This window comes from Salvelinus fontinalis, chromosome 25 (assembly GCF_029448725.1).
Source record: "Salvelinus fontinalis isolate EN_2023a chromosome 25, ASM2944872v1, whole genome shotgun sequence".
NCBI lineage: Eukaryota > Metazoa > Chordata > Actinopteri > Salmoniformes > Salmonidae > Salvelinus > Salvelinus fontinalis.
Window position 1 is genome coordinate 27,565,082 of NC_074689.1, and position 20,830 is coordinate 27,585,911.

The 20,830-nt window shown below is 43.7% G+C and overlaps 1 protein-coding gene across 2 annotated transcripts in view; it reads left to right on the forward strand.

Annotated features, from left to right (window-relative positions):
• LOC129823063 (rho GTPase-activating protein 28-like) overlaps positions 1–20,830 on the forward strand; it is a 38,849-nt gene that overhangs the window by 2,199 nt on the left and 15,820 nt on the right. Inside the window, exons 1-3 of one of the 2 annotated variants that reach the window (XM_055881766.1) lie at positions 11,383–11,854; positions 19,170–19,372; positions 19,603–19,823. In XM_055881766.1, coding sequence (XP_055737741.1) covers positions 19,207–19,372; positions 19,603–19,823 — 387 coding nt within the window. In that variant the 5' untranslated portion in view covers positions 11,383–11,854; positions 19,170–19,206. Of the gene's footprint in view, positions 1–11,382; positions 11,855–19,169; positions 19,373–19,602; positions 19,824–20,830 lie in introns of those variants that run through there. The other variant, XM_055881765.1, reaches the window with a different exon arrangement.

The following is a 20,830-nucleotide window of genomic DNA, read 5'->3' on the forward strand; positions in this document are numbered from 1 at the left end:
AAATTAACTCTCACACGCCGTTGACTAGATGTTCTGTTATTTGAACACTTTCTTTAGAATTCACTCTATTTCCAATGATATGTGAGATAGCTGTTGGCTCGTACTGTAGTAGGTACGATACGGCCTATGGTCTGTACTGACCGTATGTTCCAGTGTGTTGCCCCACCTGAACAACCTCAGAACATCTGTCCTCCCAGCATGCCCAGTTGTGGCCAGTTTGCCCAGACGCTCCGTTTGTTTGGCTACTTGTCCCGTGTGTGTACTTGTGCGTGTCATTGACGGGTGATGGCAGCCACGAGCTACCCAGGGTCAGGCACCGACAGGGGAGCCAGCCTCTTTTTGTGTGGCATGCCAAAAAGTTGGATTTTACCCATGGGATATTATGTCTTCTCAGTATTGCTCTTGAATTAATTTACGTTGAAAAACACTTTTTAGTGTGAAAGATGATCAAATGTTTTTGTGGATGTAATGGTGAAAATTGTAAAAAATATTTTGGGTGAACATAATAATCTGATGTCAGTAATGTGTTAAAACAAAACGGGCCACATGTTTTCACATGGAATGATGCTTTGACTACCAGTACAAGGTTAGATAAGCATGAGGAACATGGTGGTTCTCTGCTGTTTATACAAGGGTATCAGAACATACAGTAGGCAACGGCACTTATAGTAATGGCCCTTATGATGTACGTTACAGTACTTTCACTGATCAGACTGACATGATTACAACTTTCATCCAAAATATGAGCTTGTTTTACTCCAATGTTTAAACAAAGTTAATGTAAACAAACACCGTATAGCCTCAAATTTCTAAATCATGGATGGTCAGTCCTTGCATCTGTAACGGATGTGAAATGGCTAGCTAGTTAGCGGGTACGCGCTAGTAGCGTTTCAATCAGTTACGTCACTTGCTCTGAAACCTAGATCTAGTGTTGCCCCTTGCTCTGCATGAGCCGCGGCTTTTGTGGAGCGATGGGTAACGACGCTTCGTGGGTGTCAGTTGTTGATGTGTGCAGAGGGTCCCTGGTTCGCGCCCGTGTCGGGGCGAGGGGACGGTTTAAAGTTATACTGTTACACATCCATATCTCTGTCTATGAATTTGAGTGGTTACATTTCTGCAGCCCCATCCTTAATTATTTTGTACTTTTACCCCTTTTTTTCTCCCCAATTTCGTGATATTCAATTGGTCGTTACAGTCTTGTCCCATCGCTGCAACTCCCCTACGGATTCGGGAGAGGCGACGGTTGAGAGCCATGCGTGCTCTGTAACACGACCCTGCCAAATCGCACTGCTCACTTAATCCGGAAGCCAACCGCACCAATGTATCGGAGGAAACAACTGGTGACCAAGTCAGCTTGCAGGTGCCCGGCCCGCCACAAGGAGTTGCTAGAGTGTGATGGGACAAGGAAATCCCGGCCAGCCATACCCTTCCCTAACCTGTCGACGCAGGGCCAATTGTGCACTGCCTCATGGGTCTTCCGGTCATGGCCACCTGTCACACAGCCTGGGATCGAACCCGGGCCTGTAGTGATGCCTTAGACCGCTGGGCCACTCAGGAGGCACCATCCTTAAGCTTTTTACCGAAACAGTGGCAGGGAGCTCGCCTCTTTGTTTCAACTGAGGATAGCCCCCCCCCCCCCCCCCCCCCCCCCCCCCCACTGTAAACTTGAATGAATTAAAACCGATATAAAGTATGTAGAAAAGATAATGGAGCTATATATTATTTTTTATAAGATAATCTGTGAGAACTAACCAGCCCCAGAATATAAACCAGACTGTCAGGGAGAATGTAAAATGTCATGTCATTTTGTTATGTTTGAGTCACTCAGATAACATATGAGTACGGCATAAACCACAGCAAAAATGTTTCGAATTGCAAGAAATTAGCTTTAAAACCTCAATGTATAACACGCTAACTTTGCCTCCACTGCTGAAAAAAATCTTTGGGGAAACATTGAAATGACAAGTCATCTGAAGATCTGAGAAATAAGGACATTTGTCTGAGAACAGAATTCTCTCTGGAATCAGGTTTAACTGGTGACAACATCAGGAAAATTCATTGACATTTGAAAGACACACTTGCTGTTTAAACTGTTCTAGTTGTATTTTATTCAGGCTATTAAAGCCTGTGCTTTTGGGAGTGGGTTAATTTATTTTAATGAGAGCTCGGCTTTCTTTATTAATTAGCCCACTTCATTATTCATTTGACCCATAATCTCAAATTAATCTCCCAATCTAGCACCATCTGAAGTGATTGTTGAGTCAAAGCCTCTTGATTGTAGAGGGCACAGCTGGTCACACCACCACGACTGATGATAAAAAACAGAAAAGTGGCACAAAATAATTGAACAAAAAGAAATCAGATGGACACAGAGGGGATTCACCTTCACCACTCTGAGAGCGCTGCTGTACAACGGGATCATGTGTCTCTCACTCCCGGGTGACATCATTCCCACAGGCTAAAGGCAAGAGCTGTGTGTGTACGCACGCACAATCATGCACTCTGTTTTGGCGTGTGTGCACCTTTTTGATGTGTGTGCTGACGTTCGCTTCGGGACCGGCACGTGGGTTTGTGCATTTGGGTCACCGGCAGGATTATTTTCAAAGCTTATCCTCCATTGAGTTGTCAGACACACAATGGTAACCCTTGGCACACGGGTGTCTCCCCATGAATGTGCCTATTGTAGCTGGTGAAAGACCGGCTCTTCGCTGTCTTTCAACTGCTTCTGTGGTAATTGGTGTTATTGCTATATTGGTATGGTATTGCTGTGCTGTTAGGCTAACAGAGATGTTTTGGAACAAACACGGCTGAAATCTATAAACATGGATATTGGGTGACTGTTTTGGTGGTTTTGAAAGACTGTTTGGAATGGATGACTAGTTACATGTAGGATTTCTGGTTTTTACATGTTTGTTTATTGGCATTTTCATGATAACGGAGACTCTGATTTTTCGCTTTAAAATGTATGCCGAACATAAACCATTGATTTTCAAACTCTATGCACAAGGTTTACTTTAAACAATTTGTGGAAACATTTCACATTTCATTTACTGTGCAGATGCATATTTTGCTAACAGAATTACAGTAAAATCTTTTTTTTATGCGACCACGTTTTCCAAAAACTGTCTTTTTTTCTCATGGTATTTACCATATCCACGTTCAGTGACTTCACTTGTGAAGTGTGTTGATGTCACAGGAGAAGTCTGTTGTGGACGGTAGCTTAGCCTGTCGTGGACGGTAGCTTAGCCTGTCGTGGACGGTAGCTTAGCCTGTCGTGGACGGTAGCTTAGCCTGTCGTGGACGGTAGCTTAGCCTGTCGTGGACGGTAGCTTAGCCTGTCGTGGACGGTAGCTTAGCCTGTCGTGGACGGTAGCTTAGCCTGTCGTGGACGGTAGCTTAGCCTGTCGTGGACGGTAGCTTAGCCTGTCGTGGACGGTAGCTTAGCCTGTCGTGGACGGTAGCTTAGCCTGTCGTGGACGGTAGCTTAGCCTGTCGTGGACGGTAGCTTAGCCTGTCGTGGACGGTAGCTTAGCCTGTCGTGGACGGTAGCTTAGCCTGTCGTGGACGGTAGCTTAGCCTGTCGTGGACGGTAGCTTAGCCTGTCGTGGACGGTAGCTTAGCCTGTCGTGGACGGTAGCTTAGCCTGTCGTGGACGGTAGCGTTTCTATAAATCACTTCCCATTTCACTGTAGTGCTTTTACAGCATGTTTTGTATTCGGGCAATGTGACGAGGAACTACACAGTGACCAGCCTGAGGAAGTTGTTCTTCTGCCTGACTAAATGGATCAGCGAAACCCATTTGAGAGTTTCAAGAATTTTCTGTTTCTATCAACACGTTTTTATCACCTTTTGACATGCACCTGTGATGTAAGATGAATGGGAAATGCATGCCTTGTTGAAATGGAAATATCACTGTGAAGCAATGCAGTCTGTTATTTTGTGGTAAGGGAGATACAATTTGATTGGCGGGTTAGTCAAGTGTGCCCATTTTTATTTCTGACGTCATACAGCTCAGTACTTTTATTACCTAGTGAGTGAACACGTCCCCTAAAGGCACTCATAACCTGACAGGTTTCAAGGTAACCACAATGGAAGAAAAGGTCTTTAGTTCATAATGTACACAGAGGGATTATCAGAAACGAGAATGAGGTATGTCTCTATAACCTGTCTCCTCCCCTTCATCTAGACTGATTTTTGAAGTGGATTTAACAAGTGACATCAATAAGGGATCATAGCTTTCACCTGGTCAGTTTTTCATGGAAAGAGCAGGTGTTCCTAATGTTTTGTCCACTCAGCAGGTTAGGTGAACTGAATTGTAAGTGTGTGTGTGTGCGTGGTCACTGAAACTGTGGTGAATTTGAACTTAACCACTTAAGATGTGACCGAAACGAAGCACACTACTCAAGTACTTCCCACATTGACTCAGTGTTGACGTAGTGGAATTGAAACCACCTTCCTACGGTGAAGATGTCGGGACCGAAATACCTGCCAGAAATCCTTTTAAATAAAATACCTGAATGTGCAGTGGGATCATTCCATATGAATTCAATAACTTTCTGACTACACACCTTTTGATTTCTACAATGGGCAAACATGTATGTAAGGTTTCGTTCAAATCAAAAGGGGTGCAGTCAAAGTTATTGAATTCATATGGAACGACCCAGTGATAAAATGTGATAGGTTAGCAATAAATAGGACGATGACTGAGACAAATGAGCGAGTGACTACCTGGTCTGGTATTTTTGGCAATGCTGCCTGTCCACATTCCACTCCGCTCTCAGGTAGGACTGAGTGAGAGATGGATGGTACAGCTGTACCTGCTGACTGATGTTTAGGCATTCATCAGCTTCCGGAGGTAGAGAACCAAGCCAACCTGAACAGCTGATCTACATACCTGAGGGGCTTGGAACTGGAGAGAGGAGCTGATCTACACCTATAATGGCTGTAACTTTATACCTGAGTGGATAATGACTGGACTGGAGAAAGACTGATCTACTCTGCTATATTTCTATACCTGAAGGACTTTGAACATGGAGGGGCTGCCACTATACACAAGTAAACAAACTGTATTTTTATTTTTTAAATGTAACCTTTATTTAACTAGGCAAGTCAGTTAAGAACAAATTCTTATTTACAATGACAACCCACTGTTCCCCGGTAGGCTAACTGTCTTGTTAAGGGGCAGAACAACAGATTTTTACCTTGTCAGTTCGGGGATTCGATCCAGCAACCTTTCGGTTACTGGCCCGATGCTCTAACCGCTAGGCTGAAATGGCTAACTAGTTAGCGGTGTGCGCTAGTAGCATTTTGAATCGGTGGCATCACTCGCTCTGAGACCTTGAAGTAGTTGTTTAGGTAATGATAGGTAATGATGCTTTGTGGGAGGTTGATGTGTTTTTAAAGGGTTTCTGGTTTGAGCCCAGGTTGGGGCAAGGAGAGCGACGGAAGCAACACTGTTACACCTACACACACAGATGATTATAAAAGCTGTTCCGCCCTGATAAAGGGGAAGAGGTTGGACACTTGACAGCGACTCTATTGTAAACCGTTGAGGGTGAGCGGCTGCTTTATCAGCTGAATTGTTTATTTGCTGTGCAGGATTTATTGTTTTACCATTCTATGCTGCACGTGAATGATCCATTACGCAATCATTCCTCCCATGTCTGTATTCAGAACTTTGACGTTAGGAAAGTAGTTTTGATTTTACTTGAATTTGAGTTAACTGACTGATGTGACAGGATTATTGGAACGTCTTATTTAAAAATAAGACAATAAAAAGACCGTGATTTGTGAGATTAATGGCTACTTTGTACTTAGATCCATTTTTCATGGAGAGATGCTGGTTGTTACTGTAGCGCAGCCCCTGAAGTCATAACATTGCACCTGACAACTATAACAATGTAAAGATGATCTTCAACCAGAATAATTCTGTGGATAATATCAAATTAACACGATTGTCGAAGTAGAAAAAGGATACGGCTGAAATGAGTGTTGGCAGTATGTGTGTCAATTTTGTCCTCGTTTCACTGCCTCTTCCTACAATAATTGCTTTGTATAGCACGGCAGGAGGCAGTGGGGAGACTTGTGAATTTGAAAGGGAAATGATCACTATGGAGTTGACAGACGCTCTGCTCTCTCTCTTTCACTCACTCACACGCGCACACTGTAGTCAGTTACTTTGACTATGTTGTGTAGTCCACACTGAGATGGGGTTGGACATGCTAGCCTGACAGAAATGGAAGGCAACTCTCATGGTTGAAAGGCTTTCAAAGGCTGTGGATGTGTATTTATGTAACAGAGACTACAATAGGGCCTCTCAAGCATCATTTGATGTTCTGAATCTGTTTGGGCTCCAGATGGTCACCTGTTTGGGCTCCAGATGGTCACCTGTTTGGGCTCCAGATGGTCACCTGTTTGGGCTCCAGATGGTCACCTGTTTGGGCTCCAGATGGTCACCTGTTTGGGCTCCAGATGGTCACCTGTTTGGGCTCCAGATGGTCACCTGTTTGGGCTCCAGATGGTCACCTGTTTGGGCTCCAGATGGTCACCTGTTTGGGCTCCAGATGGTCACCTGTTTGGGCTCCAGATGGTCACCTGTTTGGGCTCCAGATGGTCACCTGTTTGGGCTCCAGATGGTCACCTGTTTGGGCTCCAGATGGTCACCTGTTTGGGCTCCAGATGGTCACCTGTTTGGGCTCCAGATGGTCACCTGTGCTCCAGCAAACAGCAGCTCTTTTAAAACTAGGAATGTTGTCACCCCAAATGTCATTCCAGGGTTTACCTGTTCTTTTTGAGCCTGCTGGCCAGATGTTAGATTTCATTTCAATAATATGTGAACCCTTTTTAAAGTCTGTTTTTAGTTTACTGAATGCACTTGGCTAGGTTTAAAGAGCTCATGTGCCTAACTTGATAGAAACTTCCAGTGTGGTGAGGGAGACTTGATCACTAGTGCTATGTCATACTGGTAGGATGTCTGCCTGCTTGAACGCCAATAACTCTGATACACATGAAAACATTAAATGACCCAGGGCATCGATACATCACTCAGATGTACAAAAACAATATAACATTACAAAATGGGTGACCCTTTAACGTTGTCACATTTACAGTGCATTCGGAAAGTATTCAGACCCCTTGAATTTTTCCACATTTTGTTTTACGTTACAGCCTTATTCTAAAATGGATTCAATTGTTTTTTCCCCTCATTAATCTACACACAATATCCATAATGACAAAGCAAAAAAAGGTTTTTATACATTTTTGCAAATAAAATCCATTTAAATCTGAAATCACATTTAACATAACTATTCAGACCCTTTACTTTGTCGAAGCACCTTTGGCAGCGATTACAGCCTTGAGTCTTCTTGGGTATGACGCTATAAGCTTGGCACACCTGTATTTGGGGAGTTTCTCCCATTCTTCTCTGCAGATCCTCTCAAGCTTTGTCAGGTTGGATGGGGAGCGTCGTTGCACAGCTATTTTCAGGTCTCTCATGAGATGTTCAATCGGGTTCAAGTCCGGGCTCTGGCTGGGCCATTCAAGGATATTCAGAGACTTGTCCCGAAGCCACTCCTGCGTTGTCTTGGCTGTGTGCTTAGGGTCGTTGTCCTGTTGGAAGGTGAACCTTCACCCCAGTCTGAGGTCCTGAGCGCCCTGGAGCAGGTTTTCATCAGGGATCTTTCTGTACTTTGCTCCATTCATCTTTCCCTCAACCCTGACTAGTCTCCCAGTCCCTGCTGCTGAAAAAACCCACCCCCACAGCATGATGCTGCCACCACCATGCTTCACTGTAGAGATGGTGCCAGGTTTCCTATAGACGTGACGCATGGCATTCAGGTTAAAGAGTTCAATCTTGGTTTCATCAGATCAGAGAATCTTGTTTCTCATGGTCTGAGAGTCCTTTAGGTGCCTTTGGGCAAACTCCAAGAGGGCTGTCATGTGCTTTTTACTGAGGAGTGGCTTTCATCTAGCCACTCTACCATAAAAGCCTGATTGGTGGAGTGCTGCAGAGATGGTTGTCCTTCTGGAAGGTTCTCTCATCTCCACACAGAAACTATGGAGCTCTTTCAGAGTGACCATCGGGTTCTTGGTCACCTCCCTAACCAAGGCCCTTCTCCCCCGATTGCTCAGTTTGGCCGGGCGGCCAGCTCTAGGAAGAGTCATGGTGGTTCCAAACTTCTTCCATTCATGGCCACTGTGTTCTCGGAACTTCAATGCTGCAGAAATGTTTTGGTTACCTTCCCCAGATCTGTGCCTTGACAATACCGTCTCGGTGCTCCACCGGAAATTCCTTACACCTCATGGTTTTTATCAACTGTGGGACCTTATATAGACAGGTATGTGTGCCTTTCCAAATCATGTCCAATCAATTGACTTTTTGACAGGTGGACTCCAATCAAGTTGTAGAAACATCTCAAGGATGATCAGGATGCACCTGAGCTCCATTTTTGAGTCTTATAGCAAAGGATCTGAATACTTATGTAAATAAGGTGTTTTTGTATTTTAATTAAGTAGCAAAAAAAAATATGCTTTTGCTTTGTCATTATAGGGTATTGTGTCTAGATTGAGGAAAATGTTATATTTCATTAATTTTAGAATAAAGCTGAAACGTAACAAAATGTGTAAAAGAGGAAGGGGTTTGAATATTTTCAGAATACACTGTACATGGGGGGGATTTTTTTTCTTCTAATGTTTACCTAAATCTGTGGTTCACTTGGTTGTTTCTTATGTGATTATGGCAAGTTTCAACGACTTCCCTTTTTTTATTTCATTCGCCATTTTATTGTTTTGTTTTGTCAACAGGTCAGGAGTTTACAGTCCAATAAAATTCATATAATAGTACATCTCTAGTCTAGATAGATATGTTTTGTATGTCTAGTTGCTCTTTGGCCATTCGGTAATGATGGCATACCAGGCTCCTGCTATCTTTTAAAAGGCCAAACAGGATGTAACTGCTGCTGCAGTCAAGAGTAGCCTGTTTCTCACAATGGACCTTAATTCCATGAACAATAACACACACAAAATGCACTGCTTTCCCTTCCAAATAACTGACATCAGCTTGTGATGTTACAGGCTGTTCAACTGTATTTTCAAACCTGGTAGTTACAATACAAAGGTACTTTGTTGAAGAAGGATGAGTGGCCGTTTTACAGTATTATTGGTGGCCATTTTCAATTTCTACTGCAGATTTGACAGTGATGTAATGCTAGGCTAATCAACAAAAAAGGTGTGTGTGGGGGGGGGGGGGGGGGGGGGGGGTGGGGGGGGGGGGGGCGGGACTTCATGCCACTCTACATGAGCTATTTTGGCTGCGGGAGTCCAAAACATGAGTTCTGGACAAAGTGGAGACAACACAAGATGGTATTCCATAGATGGACATTAGTCACGGACAGCGATGTTAGTCAACATATGATGACACTTTGTTATGTCATGACCAGCATGTGACCACTGACCAGGGCCTGAGTCTATTCCCCTTTATCAAGGTACTGGACCAAAACATCCCCATACAACTCATGAATCTTTACTGATGTGATGGGTCATATCCCACTCTTCATACAAACCCCCATCCGCCCACTAACGCCACTCAAGCAACCTATACATTCCCAATCAAGTGTATTATTCAGTGAGAGGCAGCCATTACAGCCGTGTTTCTATTGATCTGTAGTTGGAGGATGTAGCCTGCTGTTAATGGCCCTGATTTTTACCAGACCTTTACTAAAAAAGGGTGCTCTGTGCTCACACAAGCCCCTCTTTTTAGTGTGTTGCGTGTGTGTATGTATGCGTGTGTTTCTCTTTTATTTGATGGCATAATGACCTTAGTGACCCCTGGTATATCTGAGGGTGTTGAGAGGGTCTGCAAACTAAATAGTGGCTCCTGACCTGCGGCGCTAGACCAGACTCTCTGTGTGACTGGTAGGAGGGAATTTGGCTCTTGCTGTTGAGAGCAGGGGGGGCTTGCTGTTGAGAGCGAGGGGGGGCTTGCTGATGAGGGTGGGGGGGGGGGGTTCTGTTGAAGGCAGGTGGGGGGGCCTGGTGATGAGGGGGTGTTCTGATGATGGCAGGTGGAGGAACTGGCGATCAGTCGTCTATTCCCACTCAGATAATCAGATGTGTAGGAAGGGGAAAGTCCCATTTTGTCTTTTAATGTCACTGAAGGGACTGTTCAAGAAAGAGACAGAGGTCAGGCCAGTATGACTGGTCAAGGAAATGATTGATAGCGGACTGACTTTGGATCAGTTGTTGTTGGTTGGCCTTAAGCTTTAGCCTACAAACCAGATTGAATGTAATGTTAGCTGTGACCAGGTTTGGACCATATGCACCAGACCCCCAAGTTTATTTTTGGAAAGCCAGATGTTCCAGACCCTGGCCAGGGGCTTATTAAGGAAAATGAGTTTTAGTTTCAACCACCACACTGATTTAAGATCAACACGTGTTGTTATTTGCACAGTTTTAAAATTAGAAAGATAAAGAAAGTCTTTAGGTTTTAGACACATGAGCTACGGTCAGCAATTTGGCACGCGCACAAGTTTGATTTCATCGCTTCTAAAAGTGTATGGCCATTTGAATCAGTAGGAGCTTTGGGAGAAGGTTTTAGCTGATTCACTTATGAAGGAAGGAGATGCCAAAGTGGCTTTGGCAGGTTTTGAAGGGCGCACTTCCAATACTTTCCTTTCAGCAGTGGGGCAAGGACACTGGCTGCAGAGCGGTGTTGATGGTCGGACATGTTTAAAGCTGCAGTGAGTGAGGCGAAACACGTGTAAATGGTTATGATTTTCTGGGGTATTGTTGTTGGACTCTGGCCTTGGCTCTCAGGCCCTGGTGTTGACATTCTTGGAGGAATTAGGTCATGATTGGAGGGCTCTTGGTTTCTACTCCGATTACAGACCTCCGTACCCACTCTCAGCCCCCTCTCTGCTTTCTCTCTATCAAGCCTATACCAGCTCCACATGTTTCCAGTTGCTCCATCACCATTGACCTACATATGATGTTTGGGGAAGGGGGGGTCATTTAAGGAAATATTAATATTTTCTCTCTGATTTTGAATTACTTTGGAGCTCCAGTAATGATCTGATGTTAAAAGAAGGAAGATATATTTAAATGAAATGATTGTTTTGAGCAGAGATTTTTGTAAGTTATTTATTCATAACAAGACAGCTGGGATGCACAGCAAGAGTTCATGTATTTGAAGTTGTTTGTATTCCAGGTTTTTCCCATTTTAAGAGGGATCTGTATTTGTACTATTCCTAATTAGACTCATTTTGGGTTAGGTTTGCCCTTAAGAGCTATTTCTTAAATGTACCACAAGTTAACTGCCATGTCCTCGTGCTCTCTCTCTTTCTCCCTCGCTGTCTTTCTGACTCTTTCTCCACTGGATCTGTCAGAAAGAGAGGGAGAGTAAAAGAGGTGCAGCGATGTGGGCATGTGATGACCTTTTAAAGAGGGAGTTGAGGCTTGGCGAAGATGAAAGCAGAGAAGAGGAATGGTAAGCAGTAAATGTGTCGGGAGCGGGGCCGCGGAAACGGAGAAGGGGAGGGGTGAAAGACTGGCAGAGAGTAAGGGAAGGAGGGGAGAAAGCTGGACACTGGAAACTTGTGTGCCACCCCGCGGAGTGGGAATGGGATGGAGGGAGAGCGCGAGAGAGATGTGTGTGGGAGGAGAGATGAGTCTCTGTGGAACCCAAACTCTGTCTGTAGGAGGATATCCTGAGATAGTTGTCCCTGTCTCTCTCTCCCTCTCTCCCTGCCTGGCTTCAAACAGCTTTGTTTATATACTCTAGACAGGCACCTCTCTCTATTTTAGATCACTAGAGTTCACTCGCTCCCCTCTTCTCTCGAGCTGGATGAGGAACTGAAAGGTAATCAGATTTTTCCTCCTGAAATGTTATCCTCTGTGTGTGTGTGTTCATGTATTGATTCTTGTGAAGTGGAACATTAACACATGGACTGTCTGTATTGATGGTGGTGTGAATGGATACGTATTGTATTTACTAAGATATTTCCTTTGAGAACATTCAGTACTTGTCCTTTTAGCCAGTGGTCATGGAGTATGAGTTCCAATTCCATTTAGTTATTTGTATGAATGTTTTGATTTTTGTGAAGGACAAAGATATTTCAGAGCAATTTTTTATTTTTGATATCTTACCAAGAAGCACACCTGAAGACTTAGGGATTGTAGTAATTTCATTTGATCTGAATTGACTGTAGTGGAACGCTGCCCACACGATGAATGAGAGAGCTTTTTAAACGGAATGATGCTTCTATAGGTTTCCTAAGCTGGAGTGTGGGTACTGTATGTATCCGCTGTAGTATGGGTACTGTATGTATCCGCTGTAGTGTGGGTACTGTATGTATCCGCTGTAGTGTGGGTACTGTATGTATCCGCTGTAGTGTGGGTACTGTATGTATCCGCTGTAGTGTGGGTACTGTATGTATCCGCTGTAGCGTGGGTACTGTATGTATCCGCTGTAGCGTGGGTACTGTATGTATCCGCTGTAGCGTGGGTACTGTATGTATCCGCTGTAGCGTGGGTACTGTATGTATCCGCTGTAGTGTGGGTACTGTATGTATCCGCTGTAGTATGGGTACTGAATGTATCCGCTGTAGTGTGGGTACTGTATGTATCCGCTGTAGTGTGGGTACTGTATGTATCCGCTGTAGTGTGGGTACTGTATGTATCCGCTGTAGCGTGGGTACTGTATGTATCCGCTGTAGTGTGGGTACTGTATGTATCCGCTGTAGTGTGGGTACTGTATGTAGCCGCTGTAGCGTGGGTACTGTATGTAGCCGCTGTAGCGTGGGTACTGTATGTATCCGCTGTAGTGTGGGTACTGTATGTATCCGCTGTAGTGTTGGTACTGTATGTATCCGCTGTAGTGTGGGTACTGTATGTATCCGCTGTAGTGTGGGTACTGTATGTATCCGCTGTAGTGTGGGTACTGTATGTAGCCGCTGTAGCGTGGGTACTGTATGTATCCGCTGTAGTGTGGGTACTGTATGTATCCGCTGTAGTGTTGGTACTGTATGTATCCGCTGTAGTGTGGGTACTGTATGTATCCGCTGTAGTGTGGGTACTGTATGTATCCGCTGTAGTGTGGGTACTGTATGTATCCGCTGTAGTGTGGGTACTGTATGTATCCGCTGTAGTGTGGGTACTGTATGTATCCGCTGTAGTGTGGGTACTGTATGTATCCGCTGTAGTGTGGGTACTGTATGTATCCGCTGTAGTGTGGGTACTGTATGTATCCGCTGTAGTGTGGGTACTGTATGTATCCGCTGTAGCGTGGGTACTGTATGTATCCGCTGTAGCGTGGGTACTGTATGTATCCGCTGTAGCGTGGGTACTGTATGTATCCGCTGTAGTGTGGGTACTGTATTTGTACTAGTGAATCACAGGAAGCCATAGTGACTGTAGTATAGCCTACCGTACATAATGTGTCACTGGAATGGTGTCACCCTGTCCCTACACTACCAGCACCTGAGTTAGAGAGATTCCTATCTAAAACTCTTACTCTTCAACTTGAATTTATTTCAATAAACCTCCTTAACCTGTCTAGGATCAGCGTGGCGCTAGCGGCACACCCCCCCCCCCTCCCCCACTGAAAAACCAGTGCCGCGAAATTCAAAAAAAATATTTTTTTAAAATATTTAACTTTCACACATTAAAGTCCAATACAGCTAATGAAAGACACAGATCTTGTGAATCCAGTCAACATGTCCGATTTTTAAAATGTTTTACAGGGAAGACACAATATGTAAAGATGTACATCTATTACCTAAAAACACATTAGCATAATCCACCATCTTTTATTTGTCCACCAACACCAGTAGCCATCACCAATTCGGCTAAACTAAGATATTTATAGCCCCTAACCAACAAAAAAACTCATTAGATGACAGTCTGATAACATATTTATGGTATGGGATAGGTTTTGTTAGAAAAAAGTGCATATTTCAGGTAGATGGCATAGTTTACAATTGCACCCACCATCACAAATGGACTAGAATAATTACAATGAGCAACGTGTTTACCTAACTACTAATCATCAAACATTTCGTAAAAATACACAGCATACACGAATCGAAAGACACAGATCCTGTGAATACAGACAATATTTCAGATTTTCTAAGTGTCTTACAGCGAAAACACAATAAATCGTTATATTAGCTTAGCACATAGCAATTAGCAGCCCAGCATTGATTCTAGCCAAAGTGAGCGATAAAAGTCAACATCGCCAAAAGATATTAATTTTTTCACTAACCTTCTCAGAATTCTTCCGATGACACTCCTGTAACATCACATTACAACATGCATATACAGTTTGATCGAAAATGTTTATATTTAGCCACCAAAATCATGGTTAGACAATGTGAAATGTAGACAAGCTGGTAAAGAAAAAGTCCTTGCGCCACTTAGACAGTGATCTACTCTTATACATAAATACTCATAAACGTGACTAAAAAATACAGGGTGGACAGGGATTGATAGACAATTTAATTCTTAATACAATTGCGTTATTACATTTTTTAATTTATCCTTACTTTTCAATACAATTTGCGCCAAGCGAAGCTACGTCAAAAAACATGGCGTCCTAAGCCACTAAAATGTTTCGACAGAAACACGATTTATCATAATAAAAATGTCCTACCTTGAGCTGTTCTTCCATCAGTATCTTGGGCAAAGGATCCTTTCTTGGGAGAAATCGTCTTTTGGTGGAAAGCTGTCCTCTTGCCATGTGGAAATGTCAACTGCGTTCGGGATGAACTGAAAAGCGTGCCCAACTTTTCACATCGTTGCAAAAATAAATGTCCCAAAATCGCACTAAACGGATATAAATTGCTATAAAACGCTTTAAATTAACTACCTTATGATGTTTTTAACTCCTATAACGAGTGAAAAGATGACCGGAGAAATATAACAGGCTAAACTAACGCTTGGAACAGGTGCGCGCCGGTGTCCTCTAGGCTCATGACGCAGCTCCCAAAGAATGACTAGCTTCAGGGTTTTTTCATTTGTAGGGCCTGTGAACGCGCAATCGACCCCGTTGGAATCGTCATCACGTAAAGGCATCCAGGGGAAGACGTAAGAAGTGTCCGTATAGTCATAGCAACGACAGTGCCCTTTTAACTGACTTCAGAAGAGTGGCCAACATTTCTCAAATCTGACTCCATGTCAGGGAAATTGCTGTAGAATGGGCTCTGTTCCACTTAGAGACAAAATTTCAACTCCTATAGAAACTATAGACTGTTTTCTATCCAATAATAATAATACTATGCATATTGTACGATCAAGGATTTTGTGGGAAGCCGTTTAAAAAATTAGCCAAATTAGCATAAATAGTCTAAACAGCGCCCCCATCCCCTTAACATGACCTGAGGGGAAATGGCTGGGTAGAACTAAGTGTGTCTGTGTCATACCTTAACTGTTCTGTATTTCACCTAATAAGGCTTCTTTCATTTTGAACCAGATGTTTGAACCAGATGTTTCTTGATATTTTGGAGACTGGAGATTAACCACTCTGTGAATCAACTGAGGTGACTTAGTGCGTCTACTATTGACTCTGTTCTAGGAACAACCTGGGCCAGTATTTACAAAGTGTCTCAGAGTAGAAGTACCTATCTAGGATCAGTTTTGTCTTTTATTTTATTTTTAAAGATCATAAGATTTATGGACAGAGAGAGAGAGAAGACCTGCTCCCAGATCAGCGCTCCTACTCTGAGATGTTTTGTGTGTACTGATCCTGACCTATGTCCCCTCAGTTGCCAGCATCATAGCAGGTGACGTCGCTGTTGTTCAGAGACGGTGAAGAGTTGTTTTCAAGTTGTATTGGTAGGGGAATGCATGGTATACATCCTCCAACGAAAGGGTTCTGTGCTGATAAGCTGTCACCCACCCACACACGCACATCCAAACCTGCTCTTCAACAAGCACGGCATATTTCTTTGTGTCAACATACCAGCCTTACACCTGGAATTGTTTTTATTCTTCACACATGGATTCCTAGAACAAGGTTGTGTGTTAATTTGAATTGTCATGCTATGTGCGTGAGGAGGCCTGCGTTTCTAGGCCTATATCAATAGGGATAGTCATAGGCTCAAAGTGTTCTTAGCTTATTCTTTGCCTCTACAGCCCATCATACTAGCTACTCTTCCTGTAATGAACGGAATACTGTAGGCCTGTATGTTATTCTGTGAAATCTCATGTGATAACATGAGTGTGAGGGTAGAGGCGTACCCAGGGGAACAGAAACCCATTAAAACAAAGTTCCACTCCATCCGCACGCCCAGCATGCATCACTCTAATCAATAACATCCCCCTAAGTGTGGCCAGGGCCAGCTTCCTGGCATACACACACACACACTTATCAATATTTGAATACAAAACAAGTAGGCATACCTTTTCCCTGAATATTGATGTGCTTTTGGCCCTATGCGAGCTTGCAAACAAAATTGTCCATTGTGCAGCAAATTAACAAATTTAATTTGAACAGAATTGAATGAAATTGGGATGGTTTCCATGCTGAATAGATATTAGGAAATCCCTTAGAGGCCCCGGGAAGACCCCTTTAACCTTCCCCTCCACTCCTATTCATGTCCCTCCTCCAGCTGTAGAGGGGGAGATAAGGGTGTGTGTGACACTGCCCTCAGTTCTGTGCCACGTTCCTTTCCCAACCTATCATTCTTTGGACCAGGAACCCCCAGCATTGACCTGGCCCATCAGACCCGACATCAGACTCCATCAAACATCGGACCATACAGGTATATGGGGCCAACAAGCCACAACAAGGTGCTGCTCTCCTGACCACTCAACACACTGTCTGTCTGAAAGGGCCTGTGATGTCACCAGGCCTCTCTGTAATTAGGAGTTGTAATGGGAAGCCGGCTGTGACTGGAAGCAGGCAGACCTGTGGGAAGAGGTGGATGGACTCCGTATGATGATGGACAGTGCATTCTGAATGTATTCAGGCCACATTTCTCACACTTTGTTACGTTATAGCATTATTCTAAAATATATTAAATGTTTTTTTCTCTTCTTGGAGACCTTCAATGCTGCAGACATGTTTTGGTCCCCTTCCCCAGGGTAGCAGTTTTCCCTCCTGTATCAGTCACTGATTGGTAAATTAGTCTAACCAGCTATCTAAACTTGTTGTAATCATTGTCAAATTACCGATGGGGGGACCCCCATTGATTTTGTTGGTCACTCTCACTCAGATATCATGTTAAAAAACTGCAAATCATGATTAGAATTGCAGGACAGTTGCTGTTAAACTACAAAATATTTTCTCTGCCCCGTGGCAAAATGTGTAGATTGCAAGAAATGTAAAAATATAAATCTCCATTGTTGAGAGGGGGGCCTCTAAAATGTTTTACTCGCAAGTTGGGACCCCCCGCAACAATTTTACTTAATGCCCTCAAAAGGCTAGGGCACTGACTGCATGTGTGGGTATGGATGTGGGTACACAGACCCGCGAGCCACTGCGGTCCCTCATGATGAGTTGTGATTTTTATGGGGCCCCCTCTACTCCCATCAAGGTTTGCCATCCCTGGCCTAACATGCTCATACATGTGAAGTGGAGCACAGGCACCCTCATTCACAGTGGTGGTACAAGTACCCAATTGTCATACTTGAGTAAAAGTAAATACACTGTACCTAAATACAGAATTACTCAAGTAAAAGTTACCTAGTAAAATACTACTTGAGTAAAAGCCTCAAAGTATCTGGTTTTAACATGTGCTTAAGTACAGCGGTTGAAACAGTACTCATTTGTCAAAATTGAGAAAGTATTTAGTTATAGTAAATGTTATACATAAAATTCCAACACTCAGACGTCATTTACAAGTGCAGTATTTGTGTTTAGTGAGTTCGCCAGATGACAATGTGTTTATATTGATAGGTGTGTGTGAATTCGACCAGATTGCTGTCCTGCCTGAACATTCTAAATGTAACTAGTACTTTTTGATGTCAGGAATTTAGTCGAGTAAAAGTTGTCAAAAATATAAATAATAAAGTACAGAACCCCAAAAAGGACTTAAGTAGTACTTTAAAGTATTCTTAAGTATTTTACCCCACTGCGCATTCGTGTACACAGCTTATAGCAGCTCCAGCCGCAAATCGCGTTTCTCCAAATGAATAGTTTAATGCTTGTCTTTTTGTCTGTTTATTACCCTCCTGCAAGTTTTATGTATTTATCGTTGTTTTCCAAAGTTCAGACGTGAATTACAGCCCAGTTTCATGTTAAGTTACGTGGTTTTACTTCGCTATTATTTACAGTTTGTTTAGAAACATTTGCTTTTTTCGTTATTTCATGAAGCTAAAGAATCTGCTGTTTTGATTCTCTGAGTGGATGCAGTGTTTAGGAGGGAATAAGGGAGAACTCTCTACAGAAAGATGTTTATCACGGATATAAACTGTGGTCGAGTGCCTAAAGTAGTTTTTTCTTTATTAGGAATGGTGATTCAGCCCCCCCAAAATTCATTTCTGCATGCGTAATGGTTTCTATGATTCACAGTGTGACATGCTAGCCTAAGTGATACTGGGCTCATTTTGCAATGAAAGATAAGATAATCATTCTTAGACTAGCCCCCTAGCGCCTCCAGTGTCTTCAGTAGGGCCATGGTGAGTTAAATTCCCTTCCTGTCAGTCCTACCAGTCAACAGTTTGGACACACCTACTCATTCAAGGGTTTTTCTTTATTTGTACTAAAATTCTACATTGTAGAATAATAGTGAAGACATCAAAACTGTCATCAAGGCAAAGAGTGGCTACTTTGAAGAATTTCAAATATATAATATATTTTCTTGATCGGTTTAACACTTTTTTTGGTAACATGATTCCATATGTGTTATTTCATAGTTTTGATGTCTTCACTATTATTCTACTACAATGTAGAAAATAGTAAAAATAAAGAAAAACCCTTGAATAACTGGTACTGTACGTTCCAGTGTCTTACCTAGGTGTATCCGGTGTGCATATGGTTTATAAAGTACAGCGTTTTGAGAAGTGTATGTCTGACGTAGCCTATTTTTTTGCTCAATGTGTGAATCTGGTATTTTGAAATTGAAATGTTTTTCACAGTTAAACCAATTCTGGTATTACAAAAACGGTCTACAATCTCCTCCCCACCTCCCAATACCAACCTATTGACTTAGTGACCTCCTCCCTCCCTCCCCCAGGAAGGTGCAGTACCAGGGGATAGGCCTACTAGGCAGGATGAGTTCTAGGGGGACCAGGCCCTCTTCCCCCCCCAGCCCACCGGAGCGGCCAGCGTCGCGGGACTCCCAGGACTCCATGGAGGACTACTGGAGCGAAGTGAAGAACATCGAGGAAGATGGTCAGCGGGGCCACGAGGACTTGCTGGAGAGGGGCAGTATGGACGGTAGGCTACATACTTACCAGGAAATTGTGCTTTTAGCCATTTATAGACCTAGGGTGTGTTGAGTTGGGCTCAATTCCAGTTAAATTCCATTTAACTCAGGAAATGTGAAATGGAATGGACCCGAACTCTTGATGTGCTCTTTTGAAGTCCTTCCCATAGAGATGGATACAAATTTAAATTCTGATAAATGCTATGGATACTGATTTATCTCCGACTCTTCTGCATTCCAGAGGCGGAGCTTGAGGAGGCGTGGCTGCAGGATGCGGGTCTGTCCACGCTGGTGTCGGGGGTGTTGGGGGAGGGGCCTGCAGAGGCGCTGCTCTCCACACTGTCGCGCTCGCAGGCAGCCATGGTGAAGAAGCGTGTGGATAATTACACCCTGACCGTGAGGAGGAGGAGCAAGCAGCCGACCAGACACGTCCGAGACGTCTTCTCCACGCCAGACACATCGGTGAGACAGATGGCATCAAAGAGTTAAAGGGAACACTTTTTGTTGTTTATGTTGTTCACTTTTTGTTGTCTACGGCAAGGGTGCTTTGGGTTAAGCATTCAGCAATTGTGTTTATGGAGTTGGAGTCGGTATATTTCCTATTGAAATCCTACAATGAAACGAGTTGCCATGACATCTGTTTCATGTCTGGCCCTTTGTAGGCTATAACTGGTGCCTCTGACCCTCAGTGCCCCTATGACCTCAGTTCATCTGGATATAACCATCTCATCTGGCATACTGATCCTCTGACAAGCCTCTGTAATCTCAGTACGTATCCTAATACTGTGTGTCAGAGATGGTCTAGAGTAAGGAGAGGAGTCCAGTAGACGTGCCCCCCCCCCCCCCCCCCCCCCCCCGCCGCATTGGTATGGGCCAGAACCATTATAGGCATAATACATGACTTTGGCACGGGCCATTGTTAGAGGGGCCGGGTTGGATGGTGGAAACACGATGAGCTCTTGCTTAGCCCTATAATGCAGCTCTCAGCTGGTGTGGGCAGCTGTCCCCTCTTTCTCCAGAAATAGAATTGCCCCACTGACTGACTGGTAGCTGGAATGTGAAGAAAGTTTTACATGAGAAGGGCAACAGGGAAGTCCCATACTGTTTTCAGATGGCGGTGTAATGCACGCACTGCTGAGATCAAATGGCATCCTATAGCACAGCAGTGTTGAAATTCTGTAGAAATGTTGGTCGTATATCAGGAAGCAAGCCCACAGATTGTGTTCAGCCTAGTGGTGTCTTTGCAGTTGTCTTTCTAGTGAAGTTGAGGCAAGTATGCAGACTGCACCTCAGTATCTAGCTAGCTGATATGACTAAGGCTAGCTCTCCAAAGGCTATTGTGTGGCTATGAAGTGTTGAAAGAGATTGAGGTATTTACAGCATGAATGAATGGGGAGTGGTGATAGGACTAATAACACCCCCCACCAAAGAGTGCCACGAGTGCCCCTGTCAGCACTGCTGTGTGGTGG